This window comes from Rhinopithecus bieti, unplaced genomic scaffold (assembly GCF_001698545.2).
Source record: "Rhinopithecus bieti isolate Rb0 unplaced genomic scaffold, ASM169854v2 scaffold_46210, whole genome shotgun sequence".
Taxonomy (NCBI): Eukaryota; Metazoa; Chordata; class Mammalia; order Primates; family Cercopithecidae; genus Rhinopithecus; species Rhinopithecus bieti.
The window spans coordinates 54,986-70,345 of record NW_016818673.1 but is presented as its reverse complement, the minus strand read 5'-3'; the positions used below and the strand labels follow the sequence as shown (position 1 = coordinate 70,345).

Here is a 15,360-nt window from a genome sequence, read left to right as displayed (position 1 = left end):
ATAGCAACATTTGAGAAAATTAAAATTTAAGGAACATGAAAATATCAAATTCTATAAAGAAATTTTTTTCTTTTTGTAGTTTTACTGCAGCTGTTACTTTTTAAAAATAAGTACATGTGGCAACCCCAGAAAGATGTGAAGAAATGGTTTAATGTAATGTCAAAGATCTATTTGATGAAAGTTAATAATTGATAGTTTTAAAGTTGTAATCGGATAGTTTTTTTTTCCCTTGCATGTTAAATGTGCTTTTCTTTTTTCATTTTAAAAACACAAAGGCTTTGGCAGAGATGAATTTATGGAGGTAAGTCTCAAGTGTAATAGGATTGCATTTTAATTAAGGAGGGGAATGTTGCTAATTTAAATTTTGAGTGAGCCATTATTTGCGTGGTTTAAAACTTAGGCATTGCAGCCATATTTGTTCTCTTTTATATTCTGTTATTTGGAATCATATTTGGCTTTTTAGCATATTTTGGGGACTGAGATATGAGAATGAAGAAAAAGAAAGAGTTTATTGATTTATGAGACAAGGTCTCACTCTGTCACCCAGGCTGGAGTGCAGTAGGGCCATCTCGGCTCACTGCAACCTCTGCCTCCTTGGTTCAAGCGATTCTCTGACCCCAGCCTCCCAAGTAGCTGGGTTCACAGGCGCTCGCCACTGTGCCTGGCTAATTTTTGTATTTTTTGGTAGAGATGGGGTTTCACCATGTTAGCCAGACTGGTCTCAAACTCCTGACCTCGAGTGATTGGCCCACTTCAGCCTCCCATAGTGCTGAGATTACAGGTGTGAGTCACTGCACCTGGCCAGAAAGGGTTCTTTTTAAAGTAATAAATGTATTTTGTGATTTTAAAAAAATATAGTAAACAGGAATCTTTGAAAACTTAGTTTATATATCGTTATATCCTACCAAAATCTAGATCTGTATCGTCTAGTATGGTAGCCAGTAACCATATGTGGCAATTGAGTACCCAAAATCTGACTGGTTTGACTTGTGATATGCTATAAGAGTAAAATATGTACTAGATTTTAAAACTTGATTTGAAAAAGAGACTGTCTTAGTAATTGAAAAAAAATTTGTTTACCTGTTGAAGTGACATTTCAACTGTATTTGATAAATTATTAAAATTAATTTCAGGCTGGGCCTGATAGATTACTCCTGTAATGGTAGCACTTTGGGAGGCCTAGGTGGGAGGATTGCTTAAGCCCAGGAGTTTGAGACCAGGCTCTCAAGACCCCATCTCTATTTAAGATATATATATATATTTTTCATCTTTTTCTGAAAGCTTTTAATTGTAGTGACTAGAACTTTTAGCATTTCATAAGTGGACTGAATTGTATTTCTTTTGGACAGGCTGATCTAGATGACCTAATGTCCATCTTATATTTATAATTTTACCACCATAGCATTACCTCAGTTTTCCTGAGGATACTTTCCATAAAACATCCAGCAACACCACGGAAGTGAAGAGCTTGCAAGCAAAATAGGTATTTTCAAGTCTCTATTTAAAATTCATGATTTTAACCATAGGAAAGGTCTTTAAATCTTTATTGGAAGTCTTTATTCTTGTTATTTTCATTGAGGATTGTTTTAAAATTTTATCAGTTGTCTGATTTCCTAAAGAATTTGATGATATAATTAATTAAACAATTTATTATACTACCTTTTCTGTGGCAACTAGCTTAGCCTAAGATAGTCTCTTGAAATTGAGAAATCTTAAAAGTGAAGTCTGCTAGGCTTATCTGTCTGGAATGTCTGTATAAAGTAATTTCCATACTCTTAGTTTCTGATCATAATATTTGGGAGGAGCCTATAAACCTTCTCCAAGCCCTGATCTTAAACACACACACAAAAAAGAAATCTCTATTTTTCAGAACTAGAGAAATCCCTGTCATTTAGGTATCTTTCTTCTGTGTTGTCTCTGAGTTGTTTCCTGTCATAATTCCTTGTGTCTTCTCCAAATTCTCTCTTTGTTACAGTATTTCTATTGCTGTGAGACATGAATTTGTGCTTGATTTTGTTGATGTGAAAGGATGTGATTCCTCTCTAGGTTAGGCATGTAGTTTTGCTATGGTCTGTTTGTTACCCTCTAAAATTCATGTGTTGAAATCTAATCCCAAAGGTGATGGTATTAATATGTTGGACCTTTGGGAGTCTGTAATCCTCGTAAATGGGATTAGTGCCATTATAGGAGGCTTGAGGGAGTCCTTTTGCCCATTCTACCATGTGAGGGCCCATAAAAGCCTCCATCTGTGAGGAATGGGTCCTTACCTTATGCCAGACTTGCTGATGCCTTGATCTTGGGCTTCCAACCCTCCAGAACTGTGAGCAATAAATTTCTGTTTTTTAAAAATTACCCAGTCCAAGATATTTTGTTATAGAAGCTCACATGGACTAAAATAAGTTTTTTGTTACTCATTTTCCATTCTTTTACCTGGCAAGTTGCTGCACATTCATGTCCTGTTTCTCTGGTGTTGCATTACAAAGAGATGTTTGAAATTACAAACATTTGTGTTTGAAAAGTTGTGTTTGAAAAGTTGCCTCCTTCATAATAAGTCTCTCTGCCTTTTTTTTTTTTTTGAAACAGGGTCTTGCTTTGTCCCGTATCCTAGAGTGCAGTGGTGTGATCATGGGTCACTGAAGCCTTGACCTCCTGGGCTCAAGCAGTCCTTCCACTTCAGCCTTCTGAGTAGCTGGGACTATAGCTGTGCTCCACCACACTTGGCTAATATATATATATATANCAAAATTGTGATTCTAACCTTTTCCCTGTCTCCCTTTTCCCTGCTTTCCTTTTTTTGAGATTGGACTCACTCTGTCACCCAGGCTGGAGTGCAGTGGCACCATCTTAGCTCACTGTAATGTCCTCTTCTGGGCTCAAGTGATCCTCCCACTTCAGCCTCCCGAGTAGCCAGGACCACAGGCGCATGCCACCATGCCCAGCTAATTTTTTGTATTTTTGGTAGAGATGGGCTTTCGCCATGTTGCTCACGCTGGTCTCGAACTCCTGAGCTCAAGTGATCCACCTGCCTCAGCATCCCAAAGTGCTGGGATTATAGGTGTGAGCCACCTTTCCCAGCATCTCTGAACTTTTAAGTGCCAGTGTGTTTAGCTTCCCAGGTGTTTGTATCATACAGCATTTTTTTTTCCTTAGATCTTTTCTTAGTTCCTTATAAATTATCTTAGCAGTTGATAAATTACCAACTGGCATGTTGACCAGTTGCTGTTGTATCCTGCTTTCTGAGTTCTGGTATCCATAGGAAAACATTAAGCTGAGTACAGTAGGATATTCAAAAAGTTTAATATCAACTGTTTTCAGATAATTACCAGATTTTTGTTTGTAGTGTTCACCTTGCTTATGAACTTCAGATTTGTCTTTTCAACTGCTGTGCTTATTATCTACATGGATTTTCTCCCAAGTACTTCAAACTCCCGATACTCAAAAGAGAATGCATTCTTTTCCCTTTCCTCCTTTGTATTTTCAAATCATAGTATTACAGATAAGCTTTTTTGGGGGGCTGTTTATCATCTGCATGCTGCCATACACAAGCTATTCTTTTTTCTTACATGGCCATCATGAAGTGTGTACTCTGTCATTTTCCTTACATTGGTGGCATCTTGGTAAGGAGAAGCTTTGATTCTCAGAAGCAAAGATATGGTGAAGTTCATCTGTGTAAGATAAGACCGAGACGGCCGGGCGCGGTGGCTCAAGCCTGTAATCCCAGCACTTTGGGAGGCCGAGACGGGCGGATCACGAGGTCAGGAGATCGAGACCATCCTGGCTAACACGGTGAAACCCCGTCTCTACTAAAAATACAAAAAAAACTAGCCGAGCGAGGTGGCGGGCGCCTGTGGTCCCAGCTACTCGGGAGGCTGAGGCAGGAGAATGGCGGGAACCCGGGAGGCGGAGCTTGCAGTGAGCTGAGATCCGGCCACTGCGCTCCAGCCTGGGCCACAGAGCGAGACTCCGCCTCAAAAAAAAAAAAAAAAAAAAAAGAATAAGACCGAGACTATTCTCTGTGCTGGAATATTTTCTCGTTCTCAGCTTGTTCCCCAGTCCCACCCATTAGGGAACTGGAAATGCCTTCTCCCTACAAAGTTTACCAAACTTCTGGAAGCAACCACTCCTAGACTCTCCATTTTTAATACTATTTGTAGTCCAGATGGTATATTGGCACCCCTGCCCGCCCCGTCTCACTAATGTGTGACTGTAGCCATTTTGAATGGCTGCCCTTGGATCTGGAGCTACTCTAAGAGATACTTGTAGTGACCCAATTAGGAGACAGGATTGTGTGTTCCCTTGTTGATAGAAAAACAACCTCTTATATCCTAGTCTGTCATTCTGGGAGAATGAATGAATTTAGGCCTGTGAATTACTTACTGTATAAAAGTGGCATATAAGAAATGGCCAGGAGGCTACACAAACCTACAGGGACACCTTAGATTACAATGTACAATATTCCTGCTTGGACAGTATTCTTTTTCTTTAATCTGTGATAGTCAGAATTCTTGTGTTAGAAGGAGATTATGATGGGATGGAATGGGAAGTGAGGTGAATTATTCCCCCACCGTCCCCCCTGCTTTTTTTTTCGAGACAGGATCTCACTTTTCACCCTGGCTAGAGTGCAGTGGTGCAGTGCGATCATGGCACTCTGCAGCCTCAACTTCTGGGGCTCAGGCAATTCTTCCACCAAAGCCCCCCCACTATCTGGGACTACAGGTGTGCACTACCACACCTGGCAATTTTTTTGTATTTTTTAGTAGAGATGGGGTTTCTCCATGTTGCCCAGTTTGGTCTCAAATTCCTGGACTCAAGCAATCCATCTGCCTTGGCCTCCCTTTTTTTTTTTTTTTTTTTTTTTTTTTTTTGCTTTGCAATAAATCCATGTAAGGCAGTGCACCCATGTGATCTGGGAGGAGGAAAATATGTGAAAAAGTTTTAGATATACTTCTCACTAGCCCACAAACCTATGAGTAATGCTGTATTACCATTTTCCCAGCTGCCAAGCTCAAGGCTTTGTAAATTGTTGACTTTCAGGCAGTGCCCCCCTCCCCTACCATGTCAGAATATCTTAATTATACTGACACTAGGTGGAAACCTGTTTAAAAGCCGTCTTGAGTTGTTCATCATCACATTTAGCAATAAGGAATAAAAATGCTTGATTCTAACTACATAGTCTATAAAGTTTACATATTCTTGAGGAACATGTAATTTATTTTCTATATGCTGTAGAAAATACATACTATAGTTCACTGGGGGGAGACTTCATAGTATCAATTCAAGTATTACTACTTCTGCAAAATGTTCCGACTCTCACAGAAAAGGGCTTCTTCATTATAAAATTCTAAAGTTTTCTCTAGAGAATTTTAAAATTTTCTGGAATGACCAGGAAATTGGAAAAGGCAAATATGAAGTAATATTTATATCTTCCTTTATTTATAAAATATACCCGAAATAATCTTTTACAAAAAGTAATAGTTATGGTTTTAAAAAGTTCAGAAGGGCTTACAATAATAAAATGCAGTTGTTTCTCACTGAAGTTTTACTATCCCTAGTGCCATTAAGTAGATAATATTTTTTACAAATATTGATGAAGTGATTAAAAATTGATGAATAATATGCAGAGAAATGTGTAGTTCTTAAGTGTAGAGTTTGAGTTTCAAAAAATGTATATACCTATGTATAACCCACATACCTATTAAGACTTAGAAAGTTTCTATTATATTAGAAAATGTCCATCATCTCAGAAAATTCCTTTGTGTCCTTTCTAGCAACCCCACCCTCTGTCAAAACTTCTCTTCTACCTGTTCTTTTTTGTATAATGGCTTTATTCAGATATTTGTATACCGTATATTTAATTCACCCACTTAAAGTGTAAAGTTCAGTTGTGTTTTGTGTACTCAAGAGTTGTGCAATTGTCAACACAATCAATTTTAGAATTTTTTCATCACTCCAAGAAGAAACTGCACACTCATTAGCAGTCCATGTTTCCCTGACTACCTTCACCCTTACTACAGCCCTCAGCAGCTGCTAATCTCCATTCTCTTTCTTCTAGATATTTCATATATATGTATTCATGGAATATGTGCCCTTTTGTGACTGGCTTTATTAATTTAGCATAATGTTTTCAAGGTTCATTGATGTCATAGTGTGTATCAGAATATAATTCCTTCTCGTGGCTGGTATTCCATTGTTTGGGTATACCATATGTTTTTTATCCATTCATCAGTTGATGGACATTTGGATTTTTTTTTTTATATCATGAATCATGTTTCTATGAATGTTTGTATATAAGTTTTTGATGGATATAAATTTTCATTTCTCTTGGATATATACCTAAGAGTGGAATTGCTGAGTCATGGTAATTGTGTGCTTATCATTTGAGGAACTGCCAGGCTGAAGTGCTTGTACCATTTTACATTCCCACAAGTAGTGTATGAGAGTTCCATTGTCTCCATATTCTCACAGACACTTACTGTTATTTGTCATCTTGATTGTAACTATCTTAGTGGTTGTAAAGTATCTCATTGTGTTTTCAATTTGCTTTTTCCTGATGACTAGTAACATTGAACATCTTACGTATTTATTGGCCATTTTCTTTGGAAAAATGTTTATTCAGATCTTTTGTCCATTTTAAAATCATGTTATTATTGATTTGTAAGGATTTGTAAAGGTTCTTTATGTATTCTAGATACAAGTCCCTTATGATTTGCAAATATTTTCTCCCATTCTGTAGATTGTCTTTCCACTTTCTTGGTGGTAGCCAATAAAGTGCAAAATGTTTTAATTTTGATGAATTCCAGTGTATCTGTTTTTTCTTTTGTGCTTTTGGTCATATTTAAGGCTTTACCTAACTCAAAAGTCATGAAGATTTATTCCTGTATTTTTTTCTATATTATGCTTGTTCTTAAACTTTATATAGATGGAATCATATCGTCTGTACTCTTTTGCACCTGGCTTCTTTCATTCTGCCTAACATCTATAGGATTCATCCATGTTGATGCATGTATCAGCAGTTTATTTCTTTTTATTGCTGAGTAGTATCACACGAAATGAATGTACCACAATTTGATCACCTATTTTTCTGAACATTTGGATTGTTTCTGGTTTGGGGCTATTGTGAGTAAAGCTGCTATGAACTTTCAGCTATGCCTTCTTTGTACATATGTTTTCATTTTAGTGCTGGACCATATGGAAATGTATTTTAACTGTATGAGGAATTATCAAGCAGTTCTCAAATGTGTTGTACTATTTTATACTTTTAATATTGATAGAATTGCTTCCGTCCTGGCCAACATTTGGTATGGTCAGTCTTTAGAATTGTAGCCATTCTAATATGTATATAGTTTGGTTTTAATTTGCATTTCCCTTGGTGACTAAAGATGTTAACATTTTTCAAGTACTTATTGGCTATTTGATTATCTTGTTTAGAAAGTATCAGTTTACATCTCTTACTCATTTGTTGAAGTGTGGTGTTTGGTTTCTTTTAAGACTGGTTCATATATTCATATGCTATCTTTTGTCAGATTCCTGTATTTAGACTTTTTTTTTTTTTCTTAGTCTCTGGTCTGGCTTGCCTTTTCATTTTTTAAAATAGTATCTTTTGAGGAGCACAGCTCTTTAATTTTGGTGAAGTCTAGTTTTTAAATCAATTTTTTCTTTTGTAGTTACTGTTTCCTTATGTCCTGCAAACAAATTTTTGCCTACCCCAAAGGTTGTGAATAGGTTTTCCTATATTTTGTGTTTAGGAGTTTTATAGTTTTGCTATATTTGGGCTTATCTATTTTACATCATTTTTACATATGAAATAATACAAAGCAGAGACAGTATCTTTAAATAGTGTAATGTCTTGAGATATTTTGTTTGTAAACGTTCCACACAGCTTTGTATAATTGGATGTGCTATTTCAGTGTTCTTAGAAAGTTAACTGCTTAATCTTCTCTAACTCGTGAATGCTATGAATTCACTTGATATTCATGCCTGTCCTAGAACCTGTATTAATAACTCAGCAGTCCAAGACTTTTTGACTCTCTAAAAGCCTTCTGTATAGGTGCTGCTTCATCTATACTTGGATTACACCTCGAACTTAGGTTTAACTTAGGAAAACCATTATTTTCTTTGAACTGCATATCTCTGTTGATAATGATGCAGTTTAATTGAGACGTAGCAAGCAGTCAGTAAATAAGTGAAGCAGATAACCAAGATTCAGGTTATTTCAGTAAAATTTGTTTCTCTATTGCATTTACAATTCTTAGGGTTTAGAATCATGTGGACAATTACCTATGTAAACTAATTTTTTCATAAGATATATTATGGACTTAGTGAAATAATATGTATTTTAAAACAGTATTTAAAGTAAAACATCATCATTAATTCTTTTTTTGTCTTTTTCTTTTCCTCAGAGACCTCGTTCTGAATTCTTTTTTTCAAGTAAAATTATAGTAATTAGTTCATGCTCACTTTGGCTGTTTAGTATGTTTCTATGTTTTTAGCAATATTTGGGAAATTTTATTTTAATTATTGTTGCCATGAAAATATATTAAATTTTTCCTCAATAAGGATAGAATTTGTTTATTCAGTTTATACTATTGTGTTATTGAATATGACATACCTGGAATAATATGGAATTTTAAAATTTGGACTTAGGATTTTATTTCATTTTGACAGTTAATATGCTTTGCATTGAGCTAAATGTTCTAAGAGGTATAAAGATGAGTAGCATATAAATCTGGCTCTCAAAGGGTGGTTCTGTAATCTGTTAAATAGGATTTGACCTCTATATGTTTATTTTCTTTCTCAGCTTTTGTATTTTATGAATTAGTATTGTGAGCATTTTTTGTACCCAAAGCAGATGACTTTTCCTGAAGAATTACTGGAAGTGAGTAGTAGCTGTGTTAAATAGTGATGGAGCCACATTTGCCACCTTCCTTTTAGCTGGTGCCTATGTGAAAGAAATAAAAGACTTAATGTAGTGATTAGTCATGGATTGGATCTTGGAAATTATCTTAACCCATCTTTCAACAGATAAGGAGGAGGCCTAACATGGGGTTGCAAGCTCAAAAGTCAACAGGGATCTTATGAGTGAGGAGGTCCCAGTTTTAACAGTGTAAGCCTAGTAATAAATAGCAGTGTTAGCTGGCCTGAGTTTTAGGGGAAACTGTAGGGATTATGGAAAGTGAGTGGATTAAAGTCCTTCTGCATTTGAAGGAAGAAGCTCCCATGCAGCTATATCCTGTTTTTACTGTGCAGAAATATGGACCGGTTTTGCCTTATCTTTTTATTTTTCAAGATAATCTAGAATTATAAAGTATAAATGCATATAAACAAATATGTGAAATCCTCCAATTTTAATATATTAGTAATAAGCTCAGTTTTATACAAACACTGCATGGGCTAAATAAATACTTTTGGGCAGATTGGTTATGCATGTGTGAAGAAAAATGAAAAAAGAAAAGTGATTTGGTTAATTTTGGGGGCTCTGCCTTACTTTTAAACCTTAGACACATTGTAAACATTTTAGGATTAGTTATTTCATAGATTTGTTGTACCTCTTCCAAGTGTAAGTTCTTTTTTCCTGAAGCCTACCCAAATACTTTTCTCATCAGATTTCCCCTAATTTGAATTTTTAATGCAGATGAAGGGAAATTATAATGGGGCTAGTAGCTCAAAAAGTTGTAACATAATTTGCTTTTTCAAATTTTCAAACTGCTATGATAGGTGAAAAAAATATAGCGGTAATTTTTTTGATGCTGACCAAAATTTATTTACATTACGTATATTATTAAAACTATATTTTAAAACAATGGTTAAATTGCAGTAATAAAGCTCTAAGTATCATCACTGCCTCTTCTAATATCACTCTCAGATTAGATCTTGAACAGTTTTTAATTATGTTTTAGATTGTTAGAAACGGATAGTAAGTCTTTAAGATCTGTAAATGGGTCAAGAAGAAACAGTGGCTCTTCTCTTGTGTCGAGTTCTTCAGCCTCTAGCAACCTCAGTCACCTTGAAGAAGATTCTTGGATTCTTTGGGGAAGAATTGTTAATGAATGGGAAGATGTACGCAAAAAGAAGGAAAAGCAAGTTAAGGTATTCATGTTTTTTGTTGAAGTTCTTATTCTAAAGTGCGTCAGACATAATAGAGGGTTAGAAACTGTCCCCCCCCAAATATAACTTCCAAGCTATGTATTAAAGAGGTCCGCTTTATTTGTTTTCACTTACTTGTACCCCTGGAAGTTTTAATTTGTAGACATCAGTTGTTACAGAGGTCCTGATGATATAGAAATATATAACTGAAAATTATTTTATTTACTTACTATTATTTTATAGAGACTCTGTTACTCAGGCTGGAGTGCAGTGGTGCAATCATAGCTCACTATAACCTCGAATTTCTGGGCTCAAGCTATTCTCCTGCCTCAGGCTCCTGAGTAGCTATGACTACTGGTGTGTGTCACCACACCTGTATAATTTTTTATTTTCACTTTTTTGTAGAGATAAGATCTTGCTTTGTTGCCCAGGCTGGTCTCAAACTCCTGGCCTCAAGCAGTCTTCCTGCCTTGGCCTCCCCAAGTGTTGTGAGCTACCGCACCTGGCCCGAAAATTGTTTTAGAAGTTAAATTCTCTCATTTTATCGATTCAGAAATGAAGCTGTGACATACTGCATTCTTGATAACAGTATTTTACTTTTTTTTTTTTTGCCTTCAACAGCCCTTTGAATGATGGGTACTGTACTGTCATTCATAGCTCTGCAGGTTTCAAGTCCATTACCTTAAGAGGCCACACACTGAGGTGAAGTGACCATTATTAATCCCCTGACCAGAACAGGATACACCCAGGGCCCAATCTTATCCTTGACTTACAGGGTTCCCTAGTCTTCTTGTAAAGCTAGCTTTGTGAGTTAAAAATTTAATGAAGTCTTCTGCTTCATTCCAACCCCCTAATAAGTCTTCCTTGGCTTGCAAGATAGGAGACTTAAATAATTCATTTTATAATTTTATTTTATTTTAGGAACTTGTTCGTAAAGGGATACCCCATCACTTTAGAGCAATAGTTTGGCAACTTTTATGCAGTGCACAAAGTATGCCAATTAAGGATCAGTATTCAGAACTCCTGAAAATGACCTCGCCTTGTGAAAAATTGATCCGAAGGGACATTGCTAGAACTTATCCTGAACACAACTTTTTTAAGGAAAAAGATAGCCTTGGACAGGAGGTTTTATTTAATGTAATGAAGGTAAGTTTTATTTATTCATTTTTGAAATGAAATGAATTTCTGGAAGGTTGAAATTATACATTTTTCACGACGAGGCATGACCTCCCACCACAATAATCAATTGCTTTGGCAATGAAATTGGTTTTAGCATTATTTTTGCCTTAATTCTGATGCTACATTACTGTCTAGTGTAGAGAACTTGTTAGAACATTTACTACATTATTCAGCATTAGTTGATGGAAATGGAATAGCTTAGTCAATCACATACCATAGAGGGATCCTCATAAAAATGGATAATTCACCATCTGTGAAGTTCAAAACCTGGGATGTGGGTTTCTCCTATCATCTCTGCATTCCTACAGTTAGCAAATTTTTCTGCTTGCTATGACCAGCATTGTTAAGAGCACTTAGCCCTTGAAAGGTGTACCATTGACATTTTTTATTCAATATTACCATTTCCCTTCCCACAGTTACTTTTTATTTCAGCTACCTCTGTGAAATACTGATTTCTTGTTAAATCATTTCAATTTTGCCAATCCTTTGCCTTAAACCTAGTCTAGTTTTATCTACATCAATATAAATTTTACTTGATTTTTTTTTTTTTGAAATGGAATTTCACTCTTGTTGCCCAGGCTGGAGTACAGTGGTGTGATCTCAGCTTACTGCAACCTCCACCTCCCAGGTTCAAGTGATTCTCTTGCCTCAGCCTCCCTAGTAGCTGGGATTACATGCGCCCGCCACTACACCCAGCTAAGTTTTACTTTTAGTAGAGATAGGGTTTCACTATGTTGGCAGGCTGGTCTCGAACTCCTGACCTCAGGTGATCCACCTGCCTCCGCCTCCCAGAGTGTTAGGATTACAGGCATGAGCCACCATGCCTGGCTCAATTTTACTTGATGTTTAAGCCCTGTTACAAATTCCTGTATTTTATTTTATTTTATTTTATTTTATTTTATTTTATTTTATTTTATTTTATTTTATGTCTTTAGGAGCTACCAAGTTTGGATTGGGAAATTGTCAAAATAAAATTTCATGTAATAAAACATTTGCTTTTTAAATATGTATAGGGTAACATCTATAACAAGCAAGCGAGAGCTTTTCTCAAAAATAAATGGTCTTTAATTTGCCTGTCTTGCCAATTTTAGGTTTTTTGGAGAAGGAAGTTATAACTTACCATGTATTTTGAACAACATTTTTTTACTTTTTAGGCTTATTCTTTAGTAGATCGTGAGGTTGGTTACTGTCAAGGAAGTGCTTTTATAGTTGGATTGTTGCTTATGCAGGTAAGTTAATATAAGTATTAAATGTCCAATGAAATTCTTTGTTAAAGTTGGATTGGAGAGTTTAAAAGCATCTTTGTTTTATTAAATATAAGTGGATATGGGTATTTTTTCCTAGGCATAATTTGAATACAAATATTTAGTTTGCACTTTAAAGGATTAAACGTGTTAAAATAATATACAATAATACCTTACCACCAAATGAAATTTCAACTTAATGATGTATACATTTTTACTATAATATTCTACTGAAGCTTGTATCTATAGTAGTTTAAAATCTTATTTGTTAACATTTAATGAAGAGTAATCTTTTTCTAATCAAGGAGGGAATAATTAAAGTGTTGGTAAGAAAATCTTGTTCATATTGTACAATATCTTTAGAGATTTATAGTGAATTTAATTTATCATGGAGCTAAAAGCTCATTATACATACCTCACTGTATGCTCTAAAATAGTGGTACTCAGCCACTTTCACCCCCTAAGGATATAACTTTGTTATTGAGTAATTGTGTAGTGGGTTTGGGTGGGATGTTTTCAGAATTCGGGGTAGGATAATCATAGCTTTGAAGGGAAATGGCATATAGTGTTATCTCTTCAACTTTGTTGAAATGTTAAGTCCATGTTACTCTTTGTTTAGTCTCAGATTTTAGTCCTGAAAAGGAATCATGGAGATACTTGGTTTGAGTCATGTAGGGTGGTTTTGCAACTCAGTTCTGGACATGCTGTATGAATTTAGGCTAGATTATTTAACCTCTCTCTGAGCCTTAATAAGATAATACTATCTACTTTCAGATTATTTGTGAGGGTTATTCGAGGTAGTGTATGTAGAAAAGCCTAGCATGGTGTTTGGCCCATAGGAGATAGGCAGTGAAAGTTCAGTGATTACCCAAGATCACGCATCCTGGTAGATAAAAATAAAGCAGGAATCACAAACTGTTTCCTGATGCTTTGCTTCAGTTTCCCAACTGCTTTGAGTTTTAAAGCTCTGTTGCTGTCAGGAGTATACACACCCCTCTTTTCTGAGTAGAATAAACCTGATAAACCTGATGTCAGAGACACTGGTTTATAATAAAAATAATTTTTACTCTGTGTTATAGCATATGTAAGAACACATAAGAAGGGCTCCCAGTGGTTATTGATTTCTAAGTGGAATTAGGTTATAAATAATACAATGCAAAACTAGATTTGTTAATGTTAAGGTATAGTTGTTTAACAAAATTATGATTTTCCAGCTTTGCGCAGTGGCAGTATCTTAGCCAATGAGGTTTATCCGAGGCACAATTATTGCTAATTGAAATTATGATTTTCCTACTTTATGATTGTTTAGTACTGGTAGATCCTTCATTACTGAACTCAGACATCCTTATTTATCAGTCTAGTGATTTTTGCTGCTGTTCTGGTCCTTTTATTTTCCTGTTAGCTCTACAATAACCTTTTAGTAGTTATTTCTCTTGGGCATCTAAAGAGCAGTTTTTCTCTGCTTGAGGTCTGGATCTCTGAACAGCTGACCTAGCTCTCTAGGAATCCTGTGGATCCTGTGAATCCTCTAAGAATCACAGTTTCCTTCAAGACAGGGCAAGCAGTGGTGGTAGAAATACTAACTTCAATAAGTATTATTACCACCATTGGAGTAATAAATAATATTTTGGTGATTGATCTACTTAGCTGTTGTCAGTGGCAGCAATATATTAACACAACAGTAGTCACTTATGGCCCAGGGCCATAAGGTAGAAAAGCTCCTCTTTTTGTTTCTGAAGTTTATGCTCACACCTTATGGTATATTGTTGTCCTGTAACTTCAGTTTAGAAATGTAACTCAAGAGAGTCTGATAAAATTTGCAGAGTTAGTACATATTGTATCAAAATGGTTAAAAGTGTTGGATATGTATGTTTTGTGTATATCTCACTCCTATAAAATTAGGTATATTGTCTGCATTAGACCTTTGCAAAAGACATGGATTCTCATCAGCTCAGAGTCACAGAGAAAGTATGTAGCAGCACATTGCTCTAGGACGCAAGCATCTTGATTTCTTTCTAATGGAAAGGAATGACTATAAAACAAGTTGGTATATGCCACTCTGTGTCACATTTTTTCATTTTGTCACCATAGTTTCAATTTTTTTGAGAAGGACCTAGTGATACTTTTTCTGTCCCCTTTTCCTCTTTTGCCAAATTACCTCAACTTATTTTTTAAAATGTTGCCATTAAAAAAATTCTCCTCTAGTTCCCATATTATTGCTATTGCAAAGAGGAGAGGGAATGAAACTTGTTTTGATATGTTCAGAAGACAAGAAATTGTTGTAAGACAAAAAGGGAAATTATAATTACATACTCCATAATGACATTTTGGTCAACAGTGGACTGCATGTATGATGTGCGCACCTAAGATTGTAATATCCTATTTTTACTTTGCTTTTTCTATGTTTAGATATACAAATATGTGCCATCATGTTACAGTTGGCGTACAGTATTCAGTACAGTAACATACTGTACAGGTTTGTAGCCTGGGAGCAATAGGCTGTATAGCATATAGCCTAGGTGTATAGTAAGCTATATGATGTAGGTTTGTGTAGGTGCACTCTATGATGTTCGTACAATGATTAAATCGCCTGAGGACATATACCTCGGTAATCTCTGTCCCTTTCCAGTGCTGTGGGAGAGAAAAGAGAACACAGCTACCTTAGGAGAGAGCCAGGTTTCAGTGTTGAAATATTCTTAAGGGAGATCCAGATTTCAGCTAAAGAAAGAGAGCAACATTTGGAAAAGAGATTGAGGATATAGGTAGACTATTCTGTTCATGGTAGGATATGGGTTCCAGAAAATGCTGTGGAAAAGATTTAGGAAAGATTGGAAATGGGGTCAGATTAGGGGAG

At 35.7% G+C, this 15,360-nt stretch overlaps 1 protein-coding gene and 1 pseudogene across 1 annotated transcript in view; one reads left to right on the top strand and one right to left on the bottom strand.

Moving 5' to 3' along the window:
- Positions 1-3,207, bottom strand: part of LOC108518748 (AN1-type zinc finger protein 1 pseudogene) — an 18,395-nt pseudogene extending 15,188 nt beyond the window's left edge.
- The window catches only part of EVI5 (ecotropic viral integration site 5), a gene marked incomplete at its 3' end in the record, with an annotated part of 127,504 nt that overhangs the window by 72,700 nt on the left and 39,444 nt on the right, over positions 1-15,360 (top strand). The window contains exons 3-5 of the mRNA XM_017857367.1: positions 9,897-10,086; positions 11,005-11,229; positions 12,417-12,491. Coding sequence (XP_017712856.1) covers positions 9,897-10,086; positions 11,005-11,229; positions 12,417-12,491 — 490 coding nt within the window. The remainder of the gene's footprint in view (positions 1-9,896; positions 10,087-11,004; positions 11,230-12,416; positions 12,492-15,360) is intronic.